The sequence below is a fragment of the Hyperoodon ampullatus genome, assembly GCF_949752795.1.
Source record: "Hyperoodon ampullatus genome assembly, chromosome: 1".
In the NCBI taxonomy this organism is placed as follows: Eukaryota; Metazoa; Chordata; class Mammalia; order Artiodactyla; family Ziphiidae; genus Hyperoodon; species Hyperoodon ampullatus.
Window position 1 is genome coordinate 94,818,803 of NC_136914.1, and position 24,120 is coordinate 94,842,922.

Consider the following 24,120-nt stretch of genomic DNA (forward strand, 5'->3'; position numbering starts at 1 on the left):
GCTATTTAATCTTTATTGATTTAAGGTTATTTAGTGAGTCTCCGTGATGGTAGATGATGGATTAGCACTCCCCTTTTCTTCCCCCATTACATAGTTTAATTACATATTTTGCTCACTTAAGTAGTTATTGTTTATATTACCAAGACTTCTCGTGGTTTACGGCTCAGCCAAGTGGGACAGTACTACTCTTACCTTTTTTCTTGTAGACCATTTTCCTGGAGTTAATAATTGCTTTTGTTTTGTTTTGTTTCATTTTGTTTTTTGTTACTTTTCTGTTTTTCATTGCTAATTTTTATTAAGAACTCCATCTCTGCCACATGCCTTTCAATATTTTTTGAGTTTTCAAACTTACCAGTTCTGGTCTTTTGCCCCCGAATACCTCCCTTTTTGAGCTTTCTATCTTGATTCATTATGGACTATGTCTCTCCATAGCTGTCCTCATAAGACTTTCCCTGTCCCCCTCTCCTGTGTTGAACCTCATGTTTTCTTCTTTTCTTGGTTTGTTCCTTCATTATGGTATAGCATCTTCTCCAGCAGTTTCCTGAAAAAGAATACATGGGAGGAAATTTTTTTGGTACTCTACTTGTCTGAAAATGTCTTTATTGAACTTTCATAATTTATGATTTGGCTTAAGCATATGGCAGTCTAGATTGGAAAATTATTTTCACTAAAAATTTTGAATACTGTTCTCCATTGGTCTTTCAACTTTCTTTGAGATGTCTGATGCTATTCTTTTCTGAGTCCTCTGTACATGACATGTTTTTATTTCTGAAAGGATTTGGGGTTTTCTCTTTATCTTGTGTCTTCAATTTACTGTACTCTTCTGTTTTCTCTCTCTGGAGCTTTATTTGTTGGTTTTAGACTTCCTAAAGAGATCTAATGTTCTTATCCTTTCTCCTTTATTTTCTCTTTGACTTTTTGTTCTACTTTCTGGGAGATTGCCTCAACTTTGTCTTTTAGCCCTTCTATTGACTTTTTTAATATATTTGATTTCCAAGAGAACTTTCTAGAAAGAGATAACTGGGGTATGAGTGTCCCAGTATATAGACTTTCAGCCAATCTCCTTGTTCAGTTCTCCTCGGGACCCCACCTCACAGCTTCATGCCTCCATGTGTTGAGCTTCTTCAGGCTAAGTCAACTGGCTGCACTCATTGGTATTCCCTACTGTGGCCATTTTAGGTCAGTGATTCTCTACTGGGGTCAGTTCTGCCTCCTAAGAGATATTTGGCAATATCTGGAGAATTTTTGTCTGTCACAATTAGGGGAAAAAGTACTTCTTGTATCTGGTAAGCAGAGGGCAGGGATGTTGCTAAACGTCCTATGGTGCACAGGACGGCCCTCACAACAAAGAATTATCTGGCCTCAAAGGTCATTAGTTCCTAGGTTCAGACCCTGCTTTAGATTGTATATATCTTTCTTCCACTCTGAACCACTCTCTGCTCTTTGTCTTCCACAAGTTTTTGAAATCACTTGTTCACCCTTGTTTTCTCTCTTGTTCTCTCTGTCCTTTTGAGTATATAACCTTCTTATTTCTTTACTGTCATTTTAGCACTGTTTCCAGAAGAAGCGGTGTTAAAAATGTGTGTGGTCAGTCTACAGTTTCAACTGGAAGACTGAAATTTAGCACTAATGTTTCTTGGTTTTGAATTTTGTATATAGATCATTATTGCATCTAGAATTTATTTTTGTACATAAAATAAAATAGAATCTAGCTAATGTTTTGTCTCCAATTAGTGGCTATCCCAACTCTATTTTTAAAGACTTTATTCTTTTCCCACTTTCTTAAAATGCTGCCTTTTCTAAACTTAACATCTGTGATGTATCTGCTTGTCCATATGTGAAATCCATACTGTCCTAATTATAGTAGCTTTTTCATTTACTTTGATATCTCATAAAGCAAGTCTAGCTGCAGTCTTCCTCCCGCCCCTCATTTTTACTGTTTTTTCTTAACTTTCTTTTTTCCTAAATAAATTTTAGAATGAAATCTGAGTCACCCATCTAATTTTAAAAAGGTTGTGTCAGGATTCTTACTGAAATTTTATTGAATTTACAATCATTTCAGGAAATTTTAATCTGTTTCCAATATTGTGTTCCCATTCAGAAACATGGTGTGTCTTCACATTAAGTCAGGTTGTGTTTTACGCTCTTCAGGAAAATGTTACAGGTTCCTCATATAAATCTTGTCCATTTTGTGTTTGGGTTACGGTATTTTCTGCTCTGATTTTTCTTCAGTTCAGTCCTAGCTACTTTTTTTTTTAGAAATTTCTCAAAATTTTGGCCCGCTAATGGTTTCCCTTCATTCCTGTTATGGATACATTCTTTTCTTCCGGACTTGCCTTTCTTTTTTGGTATCTTTTCTTTGATTTCAATGATATTGAAGAGGAGAGAGAGAAAAATGTGTTTGCCTCTTCTGACATCTGGAACCTGAAGTGTACACATGACTTTTAAAGTATTTTAAAATAAATCTAATTTATTTCCTTAGTTTTCTTCCAGAAATATTATGAAAGAGTGCTTAAGGAAAAGAAACTGAGACATATACCTATTAATTTTTAAAATTTAATTATAGCTTGAAAACGAAAAATGTGAATTAAAGTCTAAAATGTTAAAAATGAAAGAAACAATAGAGTCTTTAGAGAAAAAAGTAAAACTCCAAGCTCAAAAACTTAGCCATGTGGCTGGTGACTCATCTCATCAGAAAACAGAGATGAACTCACTTAGGTAAGTTTATTGAAAGTTTCATTTCTCTTCTGGGAACAAGCTTGTTGCTATATAAGGTTCATAATGGTGGCATTTTGGACTAGGCCTTTGAAAAGCAGTAGTTCTCAAAGTTGGCTTTGTAGCAGAATCACTTGGGGAGCTTTTGTAAAGTATGGATTTAGGGACTGATCTCTGGAGGTTCCTGTTCACTGAGTGAATCTGGATAAGTTTTGAGTATCTGTACTTTTAAAGACTTTCATAGCTTCATATGATTGCAGGCAAATTTTTGTACCTACCTCTTTCTAAAATCTCCCTAACAGATACAAGTGTACTTTGTTTTATTGTGCTTCAATTTATTGTGCTTTGCAGATGTTGTGTTTTTTACAAATTGAAGGTTTTTGGCAATCCTGCATCAAGCAAGTTTATTGGTGCTGTATTTCCAACAGCATTTGCTCATTTCGTGTTTCTGTGTCACATTTTGGTAATTCTTGCAATATTTCAAACTTTTTCATAATTATTATATTTGTTATGATGATCTGTGATCAGTGAGCTTTGACTATTACTACAACTCACTGAAGGCTCAGATGATGGTTAGTATTTTTTAGAAATAAGGTTTTTTAAATTAAGGTATGTGCATCGTTTTTTTCAGACATAATGTTATTGCACACCTAATAGACTACAGTATAGTACAGACATAACTTTTATTTACTTATTTTTTTCATGGCTTTGAATTTTTAATTTATTTTTTTTTACTGAAGTATAGTTGTTTACAATGCTGTGTTAGTTTCTGGTGTACAGCAAAGTGATTCATTTATACATATGTGCATATATATATATATATATATATATACACACACATATATACTTTTTCATATTCTTTCCATTATGGTTTATAACAAGATATTGATTATAGTTCTCTGTGCTATACAGTAGGACCTTGTTGTTTATTTTATATATAGTAGTTTGTATCTGCTAATCCCAAACTCCTAATTTACCCCTTCCCCCTTCCCCCTTCCCCTTTGTTAACCGTAAGTTTGTTTTTTATGTTTGTGAGTATTAAACATAATTTTGTATGCCCTGGGAAACCAAGTAATCCACATGATTCACTTTATTGCCATATTTTCTTTACTGTGGTGGTCTGGAACCAAACCCACAATATCTCCAAGGTATGCCTGTACTTCAGATTATTTGTACTCCTTAGTGTAGAATTGCTGGAAATTACAGAGTTTTTTGCTACCTATGTCATTGTTCTTCTCATTCTTCTTTCAAAGAAATGTAAAATCAGAATATTTATATACAGAGTCTAAAAGGTGATGTGTCTGAAAAATGTAAAAAAAAGTCAGTATGGCCCAAGTAGGCTGTATCTACAGGTTGAAGTCAGGTAATAAAGAACTTGGTATGATAACCAAGAGTGTCTGGATTTTATCTTATAAACATGGAGAACAAACAGATTTTTAACCAAGGGGGTGACTTCCTACCATGCCTCTTAGGAAGTGAACTGTCACAAAAATAGGGAAGGTGAATTTGGAGTCTTAAGAGACTGATGGCAGACAATGGAGACAATGTGTCTGGAGTGAAACAGTGGCAATGAACTTGAGGAACAGTGGCCAGATTTAGGAAACATTTGTCACACAAAATCAAAACAAACTATGTAATAAGACCAAGAGCTGGCTGTTTGTTTAATTAAGGAAGAACTAAGGTAGAAGCTTCTTTTTCTGTTTTTTTTCTTTTTTCCTTGCAAGGCACTACATACATCCTATGAAGGAGAGCTACCTGAATGGAATGGCCTCTCCCCCTCTGGTTCATGTCTATGTTCAACTCCAAAGTACAAATACCATGGTATATTTCTATCACCCAGAATTACTAGTCTATCCTTTTCCATTTTGTGTCCAGATGATTGGAGCTGCATTTAGTCCATTTTGCTTTTTCCTTCAAACTGTAGCTATAACTCCCCTTTCCTTCCCTCACAGGATGCCCTTTCCAGTCTTATAAGACAGAGCTTTCAGTGCCCTCCCTTGGATCCCCTACCATGCAGCTACTTTGGCATTTTCTCTGCTATACTAATACCCTTTTCTCTTACCCAGCCTGCTACTTCCCTCACCTAGGAATAATCCAGTCACTGTGTTATAGGAATGGGTTGTGGAGAATTTTCTGTTTACCTTTGTTTGTCTGTAAACAGAGACAAGTAATAATGGGGGGATTGCAGGATTCCATAACTTTTTTTTGCTCTGACAAATATCAGACTTGTCTCTGAGGAAAGTGTGTCAGTCACATTCTCCATATCAGTATACATCGGTAAACATTAGAACCATGAGATGAAGCTGTCAAGTTCACATCCAAAGCTGAACCCAATACAAACATAATACCAAGCACTGTATGGAAATAAAGTCGCCTTGTCCAAACCTCATGCAACTTTTGATATGTTTAATAGAGATCTTGCTGTCCCTTTAATCACATCAAGTTCTGTTTCCCTTAACATGAAGACATTTAAGAAGCTGATACTCAAATAGATAAAGCATATATTCCTTTTCACCCACATGGTGGGCCCGTTTTCTCTTTCCCTTCCTGAGTTAGGCATTTTTCATCAAATTTCAGTGCCACCAAACAGTCTTTTCTATATCAAGCACAGTCTCTAATTGTCCAAATAGAGGATCTTTGGTCTAGTCTCATGGTGCAGCAGCAGAGGACAATAGCCTTAATCCTTACCACTGCTAGCTATGAGGCTCTAAACATTTAGATTCCTGCAGCTGAAAATACCGTCAGACTGTTTTCATTTCACCTTAGTCTTTAGTTATTCTGTGTACCTTCTTTAAAACTAGAGGGTTATGTACTTATCCAGGATCAAATAAATGCATTAGCTGATTTTCCTGGAAAGAGCCCATAAGCTCTAGTTAGAGTTATTATTATGGCAATAAGTATCAGCTTTTATAGTAGAGTGTGTTTGTATATTCAGAAAACCAAATATAACTGGTCTCCTTTGAGAAGTATTTATTTGTTAATTGAGAACCATTTTAGATAAGACTCATAGATTCCTTAGGATGCCTAAGAATTATCTTCTGGGCATGCCTAACATTTTTTTCTAACAAGACAGGAAGAGGAGCCAGGGCCCTAAGTATGGACAGCTGAGCTCATGGAACTGGACTTAGAAGGGCCAAGGGACCTAGGACCACCAGATATAAATCATAATCCTTTTGCAGAAATGTGAAAGAAAAGCCAGTCCTGATCCCTTTCCCCCTCTCTCAGTTATCAAGAGATGATACTTTCTCAGTTAGCAGTGGGTCATAACCATAGAGTCTTGGAGACATCTGAAATAAAACAGGGATACCAAAAAACAAAAAAACCCCAGCGATACTGGGCTTCCCTGGTGGCGCAGTGGTTAAGAATCCGCCTGCCAATGCAGCAGACACAGGTTCGAGCCCTGGTCCGGGAAGATCCCACATGCCACAGAGCAACTAAGCCCGTGCACCACAACTACTGAGCCTGCACTCTAGAGCCCGCGAGCCACAACTACTGAAGCCCGTGCACCTAAAGCCCATGCTCCGCAACAAGAGAAGACACTGCAATGAGCAGCCTGCACACCTCAACGAAGAGTAGCCCCGCTCTCTGCAACTAGAGAAAGCCCGTGGGCAGCAGCAAAGACCCAACGCAGCCAAAAATTAATTAATTTTAAGAAACAGTGATACCATATCAATCTCTCTTTCTTCTAAGAGGCCATTAAAATTCCAAACCTATGCCTCTTAGATGGATCTTCAGCTCCATTTTACAACTTGAACACTTCTTATGAATAAAGGACCCTTTATGATGCTGTCTTTGTTTAAAATGTACTCCATCATGAAGAGAAGTAATTACTTTTGCCCCCTAAGATGAGAGCATGTATACATCCATGTACTGTAATAAAACTGAGGAATTTGAGGCTCAGAGAGATGGTCTTATCCAGCCACATGGCTGGTAAGTAGAGAGCTAGAATTTTGATTCTAAGTTTTATTGCTTCACTCTCTGGTGGGAAGTCATCACTTCCCTTTGCTTTTTGCTTACAGCACTTTCGAAGCTAAGAAATTAGCTCATCCTAGCAACTTAATTCTCAACAGGTTCTCAAATTTTCCTTTCCAAACACTATGATGACAAATAATATGATAGTCACTCAACTATTCTTTCCTATGAACTTTATACCTCAGTTCTTTCGTTAAGAAGACCTTTATCTTAGCAGCAATCCTTCTGTCAGAAAGTTACCACCGAGGTCTGTGTGGAATCTCTGTTATTCCCTTGCCTGCCTACACTAGAATATGAAAAGGCAAAGCTATTTTTAAGACTCACTAAGGGCCTCCTTTATATGTATAATCAATCAAGATGTTATCCTGCCTTCATTTATCAACCCTACTTTGATTAGGAATTAACTTTGCTAATGAACTTAGATGTAAAAAAATCTTTACATTTCTACTTAGGATTTCAAGCACTGCCAATTACTCAGTGTCCTTCATTAGGAACTCTGGGAGCCATTCCATTTTTGAAAGGATTCTTTATAGCTTACTGGCAGACATTTTCCCTTCCACATAGAAGATGTCCTGTGCTCTTCGTAGTAGGCAATGTGATGTAGTAGAAAAACATTGATATCAGGGTAGACTATAAACTGGATTTATATATTTTCTTTGCCTTAATAGCTTTGCCATCTTGAACAAGTTTTTATTTGTTTCTGTAATATCGAGATAATGGTTCTAATTATGGAACTGTCCTAGGAATAAATGAGGTAATGTCTGTAAATTATCAGTACAGTGAATATTAGCTTTCTTTTTTCTCCACTCCGTGTAGTTATATCCCTCAGAGTAATAGCTGTAGCTTTTACAAGCAACTTGAATACAGTGAGTCACCTGGACCTCACAGATGATTTTATGAAGTAAAATTGCTTGAACCGAGAGTCTTTCTGACTTGGTTTTATTTGGTTGTGCAATTCTAAAGAAGTCAGCCTCACCTTGACTTCCCTCCCTGCCTCTGGGTCATCATTCACTTGCTATTAGAGCAGTCAGGGTCATGTCTTTTGTGTTTCAGAATATTTCAGTGTTGCATGTAAAACTTCTTCGTTTCTGTGGGAGATGTCCCATCTTACTAGTGGTTTCAGAATCCAGCCTCCTCCATATTAGGCAATTCTAAGCTAAGCCACCTTTAGTATCTTCTACTATCTCCTCTTCAAACAAACCCTAAAAGGAACCTGTGGAAGTCCCCAATAAATAGCCTAACGTGAGAGCCATGTTTTTCCAGCAAGGCCAGGCTAAGAATTCCTAGGCCAGGACTAAAAGCTTCCAAAGACCCTAGATGACATGAGAGCAAATTCTTGTTACTTCTGAAAAAAAATTAATCTTACTGATCAGTAAGGGATTCGTCTGAAATTGTCTTTATTTTTGCTGTATGTCCTTTTTTTTTTTTGCTCCCTGAAACCAATCTTTAGTCTTAAATCCTCATTGCACTACAGTAAATACCTATTCCCCTGTTTACTGTGACCTCCCGTTGACTACGTATTAAAAAAAGTCAGAATGGGAAGCAGAATTAAAAGCTTGCAGGTCAGGATGGTCAGGATGTTGAAGTGCTAGGCCATTCTGTAAAAACAAGACTTTTCCTTTGCCTTGACTATTGGAAATAGATTTTAAGAGAAAGAGGGTTGATATTAGGAAACTGAGAAAAGCTTTAAAACTACTAGGAAGCCTCTAGAAAAAAGTATACAATTAATTTGATTTTTACACCGTATTATTTTGAGGAAGATGGAACAGTTTTGAAGAAAGGAATAATATATATAGTATAATACCATTGATTATACTGGAAGAGCTTTAAAATAAGGAATAAAAGAAACTTTAAAAATAAGAAAAATATTTTTTAAGATCTTTCATTTAAAAAAAATTATTTCTACCAGAGATAAAGAATACCATTTGTTTTTGTCCCCTGACTCTTTAGGCTAGTAAATGAGCAGCTACAGCGGTCACTTGAGGACTATCAGCACCAACTTTCCATGAAAAGAAGTGAACTTGAATCAGCACAAGCACAAGTTAAAATACTGGAGGAAAAAATAGGTAAGTATTCTTAAATTTTGTTTTTGCGAATCCTAATTTACTTTGTCTAACAAACATTTCTTTTTCATTTATAGATAAACTACACTTCAAGATGACTTCACAGAATGAAGAGGCTCATGTAATGAAAAAGACCATTGGTGTTATTGACAAAGAAAAAGACATTCTTCAGGAGACTGTAGATGAGAAGACAGAAAAGATTGCAAACTTGCATGAAAACCTAGCTAATAAAGTATGTGACTGTTAAGTAATGTTATCCAGAATCTGAACAGAAAAGCGTATTTTATTCTCTGTTTTAGATATGCAGTTCTTATTGCCTGTGTACAAGTTCCTAAGACCCAAGGCCATATCTTCTAATGTGTTTAAATTTCATTTTATACCAATAATTTGAATCTTAAAAATTCTATTTCTAGAATACAGTTTTATCATATATGATTATAGTAAACTCAAGGAACAATTCAAATTCTTAGTGGGTAGAAATATGCCAATATATGAAATATAATTGGTACATGGAAATATGTTTACTTGGAGGTTTCTTTTATAACATAATTTATGTAATTGGATTTAAACTATATAAATGTGACATTGTATCAATTCAAATGAAGACATTTCTATATGAATGGTTTAGAATCTTACATATTTTTATAATTTCTATAGGAAAAAGCTATTACTCAGATGAAGATAACAGTCTCAGAGTATGAATCTTCTATGAAGTAAGTAATCAATGGAACGGCATCCAGTTTTTTTAGGAATTTTCAGTGAATGCAGCTTTATCTGTTTGAATAGCAATCTGGCAATAGGAAAATTTCTTTTTCAATTTTCCTATTTTTACCAGTAGCAGTTATTTTCTCAGTCTCCTGCATGGAAATGTTATCCTCTTTAACTTTCTTCCCTCCTCTGTCATCCACATCTAAACAATTATGTCTTATTAATTATTCTTTTACATACCTACTTGCTCCTTATTTCTACTGTAATTACCCTGTGCAGGCCCTAATCATTAAAACTTAGATTACCCTAGTAGCCAGTGTTAAATATATTCCACATCTAAACCTTTTTGAACATTGTTACAAGACTTTACATTTTATGACTGGTCTCTACTTCAAGACAAAAGTCACTAATTGTATTTATTTTATACACCCTTACATATTATATAATAGTGGGGACTTAAACATTAAATAAGTGTTTGCCAATTGAATCGTTTATGTTCTGCTCCTAACACTTGAAAGTCTTCTGTTTTTACTTGACTTTTGGAATAATAAATTTATTTTATGACTTTATTTGCACATAATAATTGGTAGAGATCTAAAACATCTGCTTCACCTAATTAATCAGTATCTTAATGCCGTAGTTGTAATTTATTTTTTTAAATTTTATTGCAGTATGGTTGATTTATAATGTGTTAATTTTTGCTATACAGCAAAGTGATTCAGTTATATATATATATTCTTTATCATATTCTTTTCCATTATGGTTTTTTTTGTTTTTTTGGCTGCATTGGGTCTTCGTTGCTGCACGCAGGCTTTCTCTAGTTGCGGTGAGCGGGGACTACTCTTTGTTGGCCATGCGCAGGCTTCTCATTGTGGTGGCTTCTGTTGTTGTGGAGCACAGGCTCTAGGTGCGCGGGCTTCAGTAGTTGCAGTGCATGGGCTCTAGGGCACGCGGGCTTCAGTAGTTGTGGCACGTGGGCTCTATAGCGCAGGCTCACTAGTTTTGAGGCACGAGCGTAGTTGTTCTGAGGCATGTGGGATCTTCCCGGACCAGGGATTGAACCTGTGTCCCCTGCATTGGCAGGTGGATTCTTAACCACTGCACCACCAGGGAAGTCTCCCATTATAGTTTATTATAGGATACTCAATATAGTTCCCTGTGTTATATAGTAGGACTTGTTGTTTATCCATTCTATAATACTAGTTTGCATCTGCTAATCCCAAACTCCCAATCCTTCCTCCTCCAGCCCCCTCCCCGTTGGCACCCACAATCCCTGTCTGTGAATCTGTTTCTGTTTCTTCGATATGTTCATTTGTGTCATATTTTAGATTCTACATATAAGTGGTACCATATGGTATTTGTCTTTCTCTTTCTGACTTATTTGTTTAGTATGATAATCTCTAGGTCCCTCCATGTTGCTGCAAATGGCTTTATTTCATTCTTTTTAATGGCTGAGTAGTATTCCATTGTATATATGTACCACATCTTCTTTATAGATTTCACTGTCAGTGGACACTTAGGTTGCTTCCATGTCTTGGCTATTGTAAATAATGCTGCTATGAACATAGGGGTGTGTGTATCTTTTCAAATTATAGTTTTGTCTGGGTATAGACCCAGGAGTGGGATTGCTGGATCATATGGAAACTCTCTTTTTAGTTTTTTAAGGAACCTCCATACTGTTCTCCATAGTGGCTGTATCAATTTACATTCCCACCAACAGTGTAGGAGGGTTCCCTTTTCTCCACACCCTCTCCAGCATTTGTTATTTGTAGACTTTTTAATATTTGCCATTCTGACTGGTGTGAGGTGGTACCTCATTGTAGTTTTGATTTGCATTTCTCTAATAGTTAGCAATGTTGAGCATCTTTTCATGTGCCTATTGGCCATCTGCATTTCTTCTTTGAAGAAATGTCCATTTAGGTCTTCTGTCCAGTTTTTGCTTGGGTTGTTTGTTTTTTTGTTATTGAGTTGTGTGAGCTGTTGGTATACACCCTTGTTGGTTGCATCATTTACAAATATTTTCTCCCAGTCCATAGGTTGAGTAGTTGTAATTTCTTGCATTCCTAGTATACTTAAATCAGAGTACAACAGTTTTCTTTTAAATGAACTAAATTTTCCAAAAAGCTTTCTTTATTATTGCTACACCACCCATGTAACAGCCACCTAAAGGAAACATTGATTAATCGGGACCGTGAGATAAGCAGCCTCCGGCGCCAGCTTGATGCAGCTCACAAGGAACTTGATGAAGTAGAAAGATCTAAAGAAATGTCTTTTAAGGAGAACAGAAGATTACAGGATGATCTGGCTACAGTGGCAAGAGAAAACCAGGTAGGAGCACAATGCATAAACTTTGATAGTTTTATAGTATACAGTTATACAATATATTCATTGTTTGCTAAATTTTGAAGCTCTAAATATGCTTTCTAAATTTTAATTATATAAATATCAACAACAAAAAAATAATTCTTTAAGGAGAATAGTGTTTATAAGGGTATTTTAAAATGTGGTTTAGAATACTGCGGTATATTACAGAGTGTCTAATGGGTACAACTGTAGTCCCCTCACCATTGTGGTCTTTGTTGCAAGGAATCCTGAAGCTGGGAGCATGGTGTTCTCTATGGCAGAAATCGGTGTTACCCTACTGGGTGAGGACCTCAGCATCACTCCCAGGGCAAATTTGCTGTGTTTTAAAGACCCATGATAGATTTTAATTATTCGTATTTACTTCCAGTGGCTTAGAGATATGCCTGTAAGTTAATTAATTAATATTTTAGAATGGCAAATACTAAAAGGTATTGGTTTTGTTTGTGCTGGTTTATTAAAGGATTACACCAAGAAAACCAATGATTTTCTTATTTTAAATATTTTATTTTTAAAAATTATTCATTATAGAGCATATTGCTGATATATAAATTTTTTAAATGTCAGCCCCTGAGCGTAGCTAACCCTTAGTTTAAATACCAGATATGTGGTCACATATATTGTGGGAGATATATGGTAATATCTGGTTAAAAAGACAAGATCAGTCAAGAAAAACATGGGAAAATAACAGTCAGGAACAGTTTTCCTTTTTTCCTACTCTCACTTATTCCCCAAATTCAGAAAGAGCTATTTGAACATAAATAGAACTCATTAGGTGCTACATTCATTTTTAGATTTGTCTTCAATTTTCTGATTTATAGCAAATTTCACTGGAATTAGAAGCAGCAGTGCAAGAAAAAGAAGAAATGAAGAGTAGAGTTCATAATTACATAACTGAAGTGTCACGATGGGAGACCTTAATGGCTGCTAAGGTGAAAAAACATTGTTTAGGTTGGATTTAAGACTGATTTTTTTTTAACTTTTTCATGTTTCTTTATTCTGTCTCCTCTATTAGATATTAACATATGAAAGTGGAGATATTGCCTACTGTCTTTGTATATTTTCATACAGATCTTACTTAGTATAGTATCTGCACAGATAGCTTATGCTTCCTAAATTAAAACAAAAATCCCAATGTGTGTATATGTTATGACATGGGTATTCCAGTGAGTGATGATGACTAATTTAGAAACAATTTAATTGTGGTTAAACCAGGAAAGAGAAAATCAAGATTTGTTAGATAGATTTCAGATGCTTCATGACCGTGCTGAAGACTGGGAGGTCAAAGCCCATCAAGCTGAGGGAGAAAGCAGCTCAGTTCGACTGGAACTTCTTTCTATTGACACAGAGAGGAGACACCTTCGAGAAAGAGTGGAGCTACTAGAAAAAGAAATTCAGGAGGTAATATATTCATTTGTCTTGCACAGACAGAATTTAGTAAAACAGAAAACATTCAAAGGCACTTTATTGAAGTGAGGTTTAAGCATTGGTAAAAATCAAGTTCAATAGTAATCTGTCATTAATTCTGATAATTTGCTTAGGAGAGCCCCATTACTTTTATATTGTAAGTAAAATATACATAATATCGAATTTACCATTTTAACCATTTTTAAGTATACAGTGGCAATTAGTACATGCATATTGTTGTGCAACTATCACCACCATCCTTCTCCAGAACTTTTTCATCTTCCCCAGTTAAAACTCTGTACCGGGCTTCCCTGGTGGTGCAGTGGTTGAGAGTCCGCCTGCCGATGCAGGGGACACGGGTTCGTGCCCCAGTCTGGGAGGATCCCACATGCCGCGGAGCGGCTGGGCCCGTGAGCCATGGCCGCTGAGCCTGCGCGTCCGGAGCCTGTGCTCCGCAACGGGAGAGGCCACGACAGTGAGAGACCCACATACCACAAAAAAAATAAAACAACTCTGTACCCATTAAATACTAATTAGCTCCCCATTCTCCCCTCCCCCACCCACTGACAACCACCATTCTACTTTCTCTCTCTATGAATTTGACTACTCCATGTCCCTCTTATAAGTGGAGTCATACAATATTTGTCTTTTTGTGACTGAATTATTTTACTTAGGCCTAAGGTTCACTTAAATCTCAAGGTTCACCCATGTTGTAGCATGTGTCAGAATTTCATTCCTTTTTAAGGCTGAATAATATCCCATTGTATGCATATACCACATTCTAAACATTCATCTGTCAATGAACATTTGGTTTGTTTCCATCTTTGGCTATTGAAAATAATGCTGCTATGAACATGGATGTACAGTATCTATTCGAGTCTTTATTTTCAGTTCTTTGGGATATACCCAGACATGGAATTACTGGATCATATTGTAATTTTATGTTTAATTTTCTGAATAACCACCATACAGTTTTTCACAGGGGCTGCACCATTTTACATTCCCACCTGCAATGTTAGGCTTCCAGTTTCTCCACATCTTCACCAACACTTGTTATTTTCTGGGGTTTTTTGTTTTGTTTTTTTGTTTTAATAATGGCCATCCCAATGGGAGTGAAGTGGTATTTCATTTTGGTTTTGACTTGTATTTTCTTAATGATTAGTGATGTTGAGCATATTTTGTGTGTTTATTGGCCATTTGTATATTTTCTTTGGAGAAATATCTATTCAAATCCTTTGCCTAGCTTTTAATCAGGTTGTTTTCTGTTGTTGTTGAGTTGTAGGAATTGTTTGTATATTCTGGATTTCAATCCCTTATTAGATATGTGATTTGTGAATATTTTCTCCCATCTCATGGCTTACCTTGTCACTCAGTTTTATCCTTTGATGCACAAGAGTTTTAAATTTTGATGAAGTCCAATTTATCTATTTTTTTCTTCTTCCCTGTTTTTTTGGTGTCATATCTAAGAAATCGTTGCTAAATCCAACATAATGAAGCTTTTCTCCTGTTTTTTCTATGCATTTTATAGTTTTAGCTCTTATGTTGAGGTCTTTGATCCATTTTGAGTTAATTTTTATGCATGATATAAGGTAAGGTTCCAACTTCATTCTTTTGCATGTGGATTTAAATAAGCTTTTGTCATAAAGACAGTCTAATAAAAGTCTCTTAATAAAATTTTGAGTTTAGTTAAAATATAGGGACCCTAAATAAGTTAGATTGATAATGAACAGTTGGCTATTAGTTCTACTTTTGTTTTGTTTTGTTGGTTTAGTATTGTAGTCGGTCTTTATTTTTTAGAAGAAAGTATTGATTATCTGTAGTGCGTAGAATTATGCACCCCTCCCCCCCAAAATATATTTAGGTCCTAGCTCCCAGTACCCGTGAATGTGACCTTATTTGGAAATAGCATCTTTGCAGATTTAATCAAGTTAAAATGAGGTGGGCTTCCCTGGTGGCGCAGTGGTTGAGAATCCGCCTGCCAGTGCAGGGGACACGGGTTCAAGCCCTGGTCTGGGAAGATCCCACATGCCGCAGAGCAACTAAGCCCGTGCACACAACTACTGAGCCTGCACTCTAGAGCCCACGAGCCACAACTACTGAAGCCCGTGCACCTAGAGCCCGTGCTCCGCAACAAGAGAAGCCACCGCAACGAGAAGCCTGTGCACCGTAACGAAGAGTAGCCCCAGCTCACCGCAACTGGAGAAAAGCCCACGCACAGCAATGAAGACCCAATGCAGCCAAAAATAAATAAATAAATAAATATTTTTTAAAAAGGTTAAAATGAGGTGACACTGGGTAGGATGGACCCTAATCTGATAACTGGTGTCCTTGTAAAATAAGGGAGATTCAGACACAGAGGAGAATGCCATATGAGGATAGAGGCAGAGATTGAAATGATGTGTCTACCAAGGCAAGGAACCCCAAGGATTGCCAGCAATCACTTGAGCTGGCACAGAGGTGTGGAAAAGATTCTCGCTCAGAACCTCCAGACGGAACCGATCCTGCTGACATCTGGATTTCAGACTTGTGGCCTCCAGAACTGAGAGGGAATACATTTCTGTTGTTTAAGCTATCTAGTTTCTTGTAATTGGTTATGGCAGCGTTAAGAAACTAGTACAGATTTTGGTACCAGGAAGTGGGATGCTTTTGTAACAAATCTTAAAAGGGTCTTTGGAATTGGGTACAGGCTGGAAGAGTAATGGGTACAGGCTGGAAGAGTTTTGTAATGGGTACAGGCTGGAAGAGTTTTGAGGTGCCTGATAGAAAAGTCTAGACTACCTTGAAAAGTTTGTAGGTGGAAAGATGGACATTAAAGGCAATTCTGGTGAGAACTCAGAAAAAAGAGGAAAGCTATAGAGAAAACTTCTGTTATTTACAAAATACATAAATCGTCATGAATGGAATTTGTCCAGAAATAAGAATGTTTCTTCTAGTGAGGTCTCAGATGGAATTGAGGAACATGTTATTGGACACTGGAGAAAAGGTAATTCTTATTATAAAATGGCAGAGGACTTGGCTGAATTATGGTATACTGTTAGGAAAGTAGAACTTACAAGTTATGAACTTGGATATTTAGCAGAGGAAATTTCCAAGCAGAGTATGAAAGGTGCAACCTGGTTTCTCCTTGCTGCTTATGGTAAGATGTGAAGGAAAGAGATAGATTGAAAAAGGAATTGCTAAGCAAAAAAAGAGCTGGGACTTGATGATTTGGAAAAGCCTTAGCCTACCCAGATAGCGTGTTCTGGAGGCAGGGCTGAGAGTGTGGCTAGGCAAAGAGAGTAGGTGAGTGACTCATAGACCCAACCAATCACCTCAGCAGAAACACTGCCAGCTTGGGCTGAAAGGGCCAGAAACAGGATACAAGGAAAGAAGGCTAAACTTCTTGGATCCTACTAGCAGAAAACAGGCCACTAGAGTTATGGACATATGTTCTCCTTCAAGAAAAGGGAAGAATGAAGGTGGCTCAGAGATCAGCAGGGCTGCCAAGGGCAGCTCAAAAGCTGGTGGACCTGCTACACTACCATAGGCCCAGGGGACTGGACTATTTCTTCCTTGATGCCAGAAAGCAGCCCCACTGCCACCGTGAGCCAAGAGATGGGGCTGTACCCGAGGGCTGAGAAGGTGGGGCTGCCCTAGCAGGTCCAGAGGACAGAGTATCAAGACACAGATAATTATTTTTAGGCCTTGAAATCTAGTGGAATTTGCCCTACTTGGCTGCAAGCTTACTTTGGACTAGTAACTCCTTTATTCCTTCTATTTTCTCCCTTTCAGAATGGGACCATTTTATGCCTTTTCCACCATTTTATTTCAGAGGGAGGTAACTTGTTTTCTAGTAGCACAGGTGTGTGGAAGGAGAGGAATTTTGCCCCAGGAAGGACCATACCCAGAGTCTTACCCATTCTGATTTAGATAAGATTTTGGACTTAGAGTTGATGCTAGAATGTTGGGATAGAATGAATGTATTTTGCACATGGGAAGGGCATGAATTTGGGGGAGCCAGAGAGTTGATAGAATTATGGCCCCCCCCCAAAATATATTGAAATGCTAACCACCAGAACCTGTGAATGTGACCTTTTTGGAAATAGGACCTTTGCAGGTGTAATCAATTTAAGAGGAGGTCCTACTGGACTAGGGCAGGCCATAACCCAATGTTTGGTATCCTTATGAGATAAGAGAAATCTGGACACAGAAGACACAAGGAGAATGTCAAGTGAAGATGAAGGCAGAGATTGGAGTTATGTGTCTACAAGGCAAGGAACACCAAGGATTGCCAGCAATCAACAGAAATTTGGAGAGAGGCGTGGAACAGATTCTCCCTCAGAACCGCTAGAAGAAGCCAACTCTGCCAGCATCTAAGTTTCAGACTTGTAACCTCCAGAACTGTGAGGGAATAAATTTCTGTTGTTTTAAGCCACCCAGCAATTTGCAGTAATTTGTTACAGCAGTCCTAGGAAACGAATACACTATTTCTGTAAGTTTTTCTGTTAAGAGTATAATAACTAAAAGAATGTTTTTCAACCTTCAGAATAGTTCTCAGGAGAAACTATTCTTTAGTTCTTTTGTTCTTTGTCATTGTTCATGTTCTTATGTGGTATATAAAATTGACTTACATATTTATATTTCTTTGGGGGAATTTTGATTAATTAATTCATTAATATTTGGAATATCCAAGTACTTTTCTACAATTGTTGAAATTTATTAAATCTTCAAAGCAGTGTATTAGATTTTTAATGTTGATTCATTTTAGTAAAGCTTGTTTAATAATTTAATTTTCAAATGTGGAATTCTTCCTAAATTCTAGAAGTAGATTTTATATCTGTTTGTATTTATCACTCACATTTTAAATTGTGAAAAATTTTAAATGTGCATTACTTGGGACTTCCCTGGTGGCGCAGTGGTTAAGAATCTGCCTTGCCAGTGCAGGGGACATGGGTTCGAGCCCTGGTCCTGGAAGATCCCACATGCCACGGAGCAATGAAGCCCGTGCACCACAACTACTGAGCCTGAGCGCTAGAGCCATGAGCCACAACTACTGAAGCCTGCGCGCTGCAACTACTGAAGCCCGCACGCCTAGAGCCCGTGCTCTGCAACAAGAGAAGCCACCGCAATGAGAAGCCCGTGCACCGCAACGAAGAGTAGCCCCCGCTCACCACAACTAGAGAAAGCCTGTGTGCAGCAATGAAGACCCAACGCAACCAAAAATTAATTAATTAATTAATTCTTTTTTTAAAATGTATATTACTTTAGGAAAGAAGTGTTTATCAGTATTTCAAATTTTGCTCGTTATTTCAGTTATTAAAATCTTATAAAGTTGTATACTATTATTAGGTTGAATTAAACTTAAATATGAGTTTAGGTATATAGTTTTAAAGCAAACTCCTTTTTGAAATTCAGAATTTAAAGGCAATTGAGGAGTGATAAGTATATATGTTACTTTAAAAAGCATTATTATAACAGAGTTTATAAAGGAAAAATTTACTATGACTTAAAAGATCTCTTATGTTCACAACCCTAAAGCAGTAATTTTCATCTTTGCATCTTCCAAATATATACATGAGGTACTTAGTTACCATGATTAATAATTAAACACAGTTTATTTTTTTAAGCATTAAATAGGCCATCTTTAAATAACAGACAACTTCCTGAGAGTATCTTAAAATTGAAAAATTTTTTAAATTGCAAAAATTGGCTTTTATAGTTATATAAAGTGATGTTGTAGCTACACAGATTCAAACCTTTAATATTACTGGGTTACTTTAACTTTGTACCTGTTTTCTTATTTTCAGCACATAAATGCACATCATGCTTATGAATCTCAGATCTCATCCATGGCAAAAGCCATATCTAGATTAGAAGAAGAGCTGAGACACCAAGAAGATGAGAAAGCAGCAGTATTAAATGATATGTCATCTCTTAGAGAACTTTGCATTAAGCTTGATTCGGGCAAAGATATTATGACCCAGCAATTGAATTCCAAAAACCTTGAATTTGAGAGGGTAAGAACTTAAAAGATAATATTGTAGCATATTGTTTTTTTATATATAAATTTATTTATTTTATTTATTTTTGGCTGTATTGGGTCTTCATTGCTGCACACGGACTTTAGTTGCGGCGAACGGGGGCTACTCTTCGTTGCGGTGCGTGGGCTTCTCATTGCGGTGGCTTCTCTTGTTGCAGAGCACGGGCTCTAGGCGCATTGGCTTCAGTAGCTGTGGCATGTGGGCTTCAGTAGTTGTGGCTCACGGGCTCTAGAGCGCAGGCTCAGTAGTCGTGGCGCATGGGCTTAGTTGCTCCGCGGCATGTGGGATCTTCCTGGACCAGGGCTCGAACCCGTGTCCCCTACATTGGCAGGCAGATTCTTAACCACTGCACCACCAGGAAGTCCCAATAGCATATTGTTTTATTCAGCCCTACTCTAATTTGATTACTACATTCTTTGTCAAGGTTTCTTTGGCAAACATGATGATAAAATTAGGTGCTGTTTTGAAGCAGATGGGTATTTAGGAGAATATAATTCTTCTAATTATAGAACAGGAACATATCTCAATACATTCTTTCTCTGCTTAAAAGTAAGACATATATGAAGAATTGAGCAGTTCATTCCTTTCTAAGTGGAATATTTTTCCTGATAAAAATCTTACTTAATTTTAAAAGTCGAGTTAACTGGAACATCCCATTCCCAAACCGAAGCATTACTTTAAACAACCCAGTGTGTGTTTTTAAACATGGGTGTTTCCAGTTTTCACTCATTTAGTAGTAACTTTATTTTCAGGTACTGAGAAGCTTCAAGACTGGTTTGACTATGTAATCAGAATATACATATTTAATAAACCAGAAGGGCCTCCTTACTGATAGGGTGGCCACATTTTAGGATTTTATGTTAATTACCCTCTCTTGACAAGATAACATGAAAGAAAACTATTTGAGGGTTGGGGTAGGTCTTTGCTAAAAATAGCAAAGATTATTTTGAAAATAAGATGTTTTTCTTATATGTGAAAAGTACTACAGAATCTTTAATCAGTACCCAAAATGAAGCAACTGATGTGTGTATAGCTCTGCAGATAATTTTTCAGAGTAAGTCTAAACTTATACTGAAGTAATCTTGTTTTGTTTTTCTTGTAGGTTGCAGTGGAATTAGAAGATGTAAAATCAGAATCAGAGCTGTTAAAAAAACAACTGTCAAGTGAGAGACATACGATTAAAAACCTTGAATCATTGTTGGCTACAAATAGAGATAAAGAATTTCATTCCCATTTAACCTCCCACGAGAAGGATACAGAAATTCAGCTACTTAAAGAGAAGTTAACCCTTTCAGAAAGCAAATTGTAAGCGTCATGAATTAACTTATGTGAGGAAAATAGCTTGTCACAAATAATTTTTCAATATGAATAATTTTTTATAGATTTGTAGCATAAAACAAATGATAGAAAAATAGTGGAGGAACCAAAAAAAAATTTTTTTGAAGTGTTGGGGGACTGGGGGATGGGAGTGCAAAGCAAAGTATTTTGATTACATGGCTGCTGCTTTGGGAAACTCAGGGGGTTTAGCTCAGAAGAGACATCGTGTTTGGGGGTGTAATTTGTATATGTTCTCCACAGAGGTGGTACCCGTGGAAGTGAACGAGTGGACTTTAGAAAAATACCTAAATTTGAGGAATGAAGAGAGAAGTCAGTGAAGGGGAGAGCATTTCAGAATGGGGAGAGTTGGCTGTGTTTCATGCTGTGGATTAGGAAAAAGACTTTGAAAAGGCCATGAAATTTGACCTTCATAAGGATATTGATTACCTTTTAGGAGATTGATAATGGAGAAGTTTGGATATCTTTTTGGAAGAAGGGAGGAAACACAGAGTAGATAGTATGAGTGGAATAATTAACTTTTAAAAGGAATTAGAAATATATCTCTTTCTGAGGTAGGAGTCAAGAAAGAGCCAATAAATATACTTTACTTTTTGATGTTACAATTCATGTCTTCTCACATTTGTATCTCCAGCATTGCTGCAGTGCCTAGCACATACTAGAAGCCCAGTAAATGTTTGTTAAATAAATGAGATGAATGAAAAAGAAAACTTTGTGATAGAAGCTCCAGACGTTTATGGAATTATTGTTGAAAAGTCTTCTCTTTTTTTCATCCTTATGTGTCACTTCCATTTGTATTTATTAATAACAAAAACAAAACTCCATAGCACTTTATGCTATAAAACAGAGTATTTATTATTTATTTGATTTTCTAAATTTGTTTTTAAGAAATAGTCAAAGCCGGGAAAACACTATGCTTCGGGCTAAAATGGCACAATTACAAACAGATCTTGATGTTCTGAAAAGGCAGAGTTCAACTGAAAGATATGAACGGTAAGAATATATTTTTAGCGTTGAACAGCGTTTTTATTTATTCCCTATTCTATTCCAAAAGGATTTAATATGGCTTACAAATAGCAAACTTTTCTTAGCATTAATATGTAAAATAAATTTCTTTGGTAATTCTTCCTAAAAAGGCAACAAGTGTTGTAGAAGATAATATCCCCACAATAAAGTAGCAAATATTGTATAAATGTTTGCTGTAGCATTCCTCAGGGCAAAATTAGGGCATTATTTCAAAGGATATAGTTAGGGAATCAGCAAGCTAGTAAGGATTCTACAAGAGCCCAAAACATTATGGTCCAATAGGAAATTCCAAATACAAATCATCGTAAAAACGATGATGCTGATGATCTTAAGGGAACTTAACAAATATATGCCAGATACTATGTATGTATCTGATTAATCCTATTAACTATCTATTATTGTGCCTATATTATTATTAGAAACTAAGGTCACACAAATAGTAAATAGCAGAGCCAAGACTAAAATCCAAACAGGTTTGTCTAATTTTAAAGCCTGTGCTCTTAATCTTTTCAATATATTCCCTACAGCTTAGGAATTTTCATAGTCACTTATATTTCAGTTCATTTGCTTTATTATGTTGAAAATTTTAATCTCCGAGTGTACAATCAGGAATGAGACCTGCTTTAACAGTTAAAATCCAAGTCTAATTTGTGAATCAATTTGTCAATTTACTTTTCTTCCATTATTCTTTCCTACTGTATTAATACCATAGGCATCAGCATTCCTAAGATTTCATTCTCAAATAGTGGTCAGATTGCTTATTTAGGTCAGTATTTTGAGTTCTCTAATCTTATTCTTAACCATTTGCTTCAAAACTTTTAAGTGATGGGCAATTTGGATTATAGATGGAATTTGCTAGGAAATCAATATTTGTGATTTCAAAGAGAAATGAAGCCTGAGGTTGCATCAGTGTCATGAAAGCAGTGTTGTTAATTTCTTGTAATTTAGAAGATCTATTTTCTGAATGTACTAAACTGTATATGTGTAATGATTTTCATTTATTAATGACAACTGAAATTCTCTTCAATTCAAGGGTCCTAAACCAAGCTCTCTGTTGCCTAGGGTTATAGACTCCCTTAATTCTTCTCCTTTTTCCTTGCCCCTGGTCCCCAAAGAAACCTTGACCCACATGACCATGTCTTTCCTTCTCTTTACCATGCAACTAGATCATGCATTTTTAAAGAGGCAATATTGTCACTGCAGGGAACAATATGGATTCTTGGGGAAGAGGGAATGGCAAAGAAACCTTAGGCACTACAGTGATTTATGGCCCTCCGAAGGGCCACAGTATATTAAGTGTATCTATGTATTAAAATCTGATGTATTAAAATTGACGGAGGGAGAATAATTTGGGGAGGGGCATCTAAAAAAGTTTTTTTAGGGGGATTATAATGAAAAAAGTCTGTGAAATACCCATCTAGGTAGAAATCCTAGGTACTGAAGAGCTCAAGTCAGAAAGTCTGGGCCAGGGACTGTGAATAGCCCACAGTAGAGGTGGCAACACAGTCATCATGCTTTGTGGGGCAGACCCAGACATAACAAAAAGATTATTTTACTTCTAACATTTGGGCATTTGAGACAGGAAGAAGGAAGAGGACTAGATTTATGTGCAAGAAGAGGTGGGAAAGGTAGGGGCAGAGAGGGGAACCAACCAACTTTGAAAATCTATATTCAGAGGGGCTTTGAACAATCTCTTAAAGTACATATTCCTTTAATTGACATCTTTTATCCTCAACTTAAAAATGATATAAAGACATAGGATTTATTTATTTGTTTGCTTGTTTGTTTATGGCTGCGTTGGGTCTTTGTAGCTGCGTGGGCTTTCTCTAGTTGTGGTGGTGAGCAGGGGCTACTCTTCATTGAGGTGTGCAGGCTTCTCAATGTGGTGGCTTCTCTTGTTGCAGAGCATGGGCTCTAGGCGCGTGGGCTTCAGTAGTTGTGGCACGTGGGCTCAGTAGTTGTAGCTCACGGGCTCTAGAACGCTGGCCCAGTAGTTGTGGCACACAGGCTTAGTTGCTCCGTGGCATATGGGATCTTCCTGGACCAGGGCTCAAACCTGTGTCCCCTGCATTGGCAGGTGGATTCTTAACCACTGTGCCACCTGGGAAGTCCCTACAAAGGATTTAAATTTAGTAGAAGTACTAATTAATCAATTGAGTAGAAATTACTTAACTAATAACAATAACAGGACCTTTTATTTGTTTACCACTTTTTGGTATAATCTCTTATTTTGTCTTTGTTGACAGAGAACGAGCAATCCAAGAGATGCGTCGGCACGGTCTTCGCACACCACCCCTTAGTTCTACTCTGAAGTCTCCTTTACATTCTCCTGAACATGTAAACTGATTATCAGAAAGGTATGTATGTAACACCAAGTACAAGCAAAACTTATCTCTGGTTATAAAAATTACAAGAGTTGTTTTCTGTGTGGGGGGAGAGGAGATTGCCTATAAAGGTGATAGGGAACTTTCAGAGGTAATGGAATGTGCTGTATCATGGTGGTGATGGTTACA

The 24,120-nt window shown here is 36.8% G+C and overlaps 1 protein-coding gene across 1 annotated transcript in view; it reads left to right on the forward strand.

Moving 5' to 3' along the window:
* CEP135 (centrosomal protein 135) overlaps positions 1-24,120 on the forward strand; it is a gene marked incomplete at its 5' end in the record, with an annotated part of 73,896 nt that overhangs the window by 42,505 nt on the left and 7,271 nt on the right. The window contains 11 exons of the mRNA XM_079701544.1: positions 2,567-2,718; positions 8,638-8,753; positions 8,828-8,982; positions 9,408-9,463; positions 11,618-11,786; positions 12,641-12,751; positions 13,035-13,220; positions 19,013-19,222; positions 20,349-20,551; positions 21,470-21,574; positions 23,854-23,964. Of these exons, the coding sequence (XP_079557670.1) occupies positions 2,567-2,718; positions 8,638-8,753; positions 8,828-8,982; positions 9,408-9,463; positions 11,618-11,786; positions 12,641-12,751; positions 13,035-13,220; positions 19,013-19,222; positions 20,349-20,551; positions 21,470-21,574; positions 23,854-23,953 (1,563 nt within the window). The 3' untranslated portion in view covers positions 23,954-23,964. The remainder of the gene's footprint in view (positions 1-2,566; positions 2,719-8,637; positions 8,754-8,827; positions 8,983-9,407; positions 9,464-11,617; positions 11,787-12,640; positions 12,752-13,034; positions 13,221-19,012; positions 19,223-20,348; positions 20,552-21,469; positions 21,575-23,853; positions 23,965-24,120) is intronic.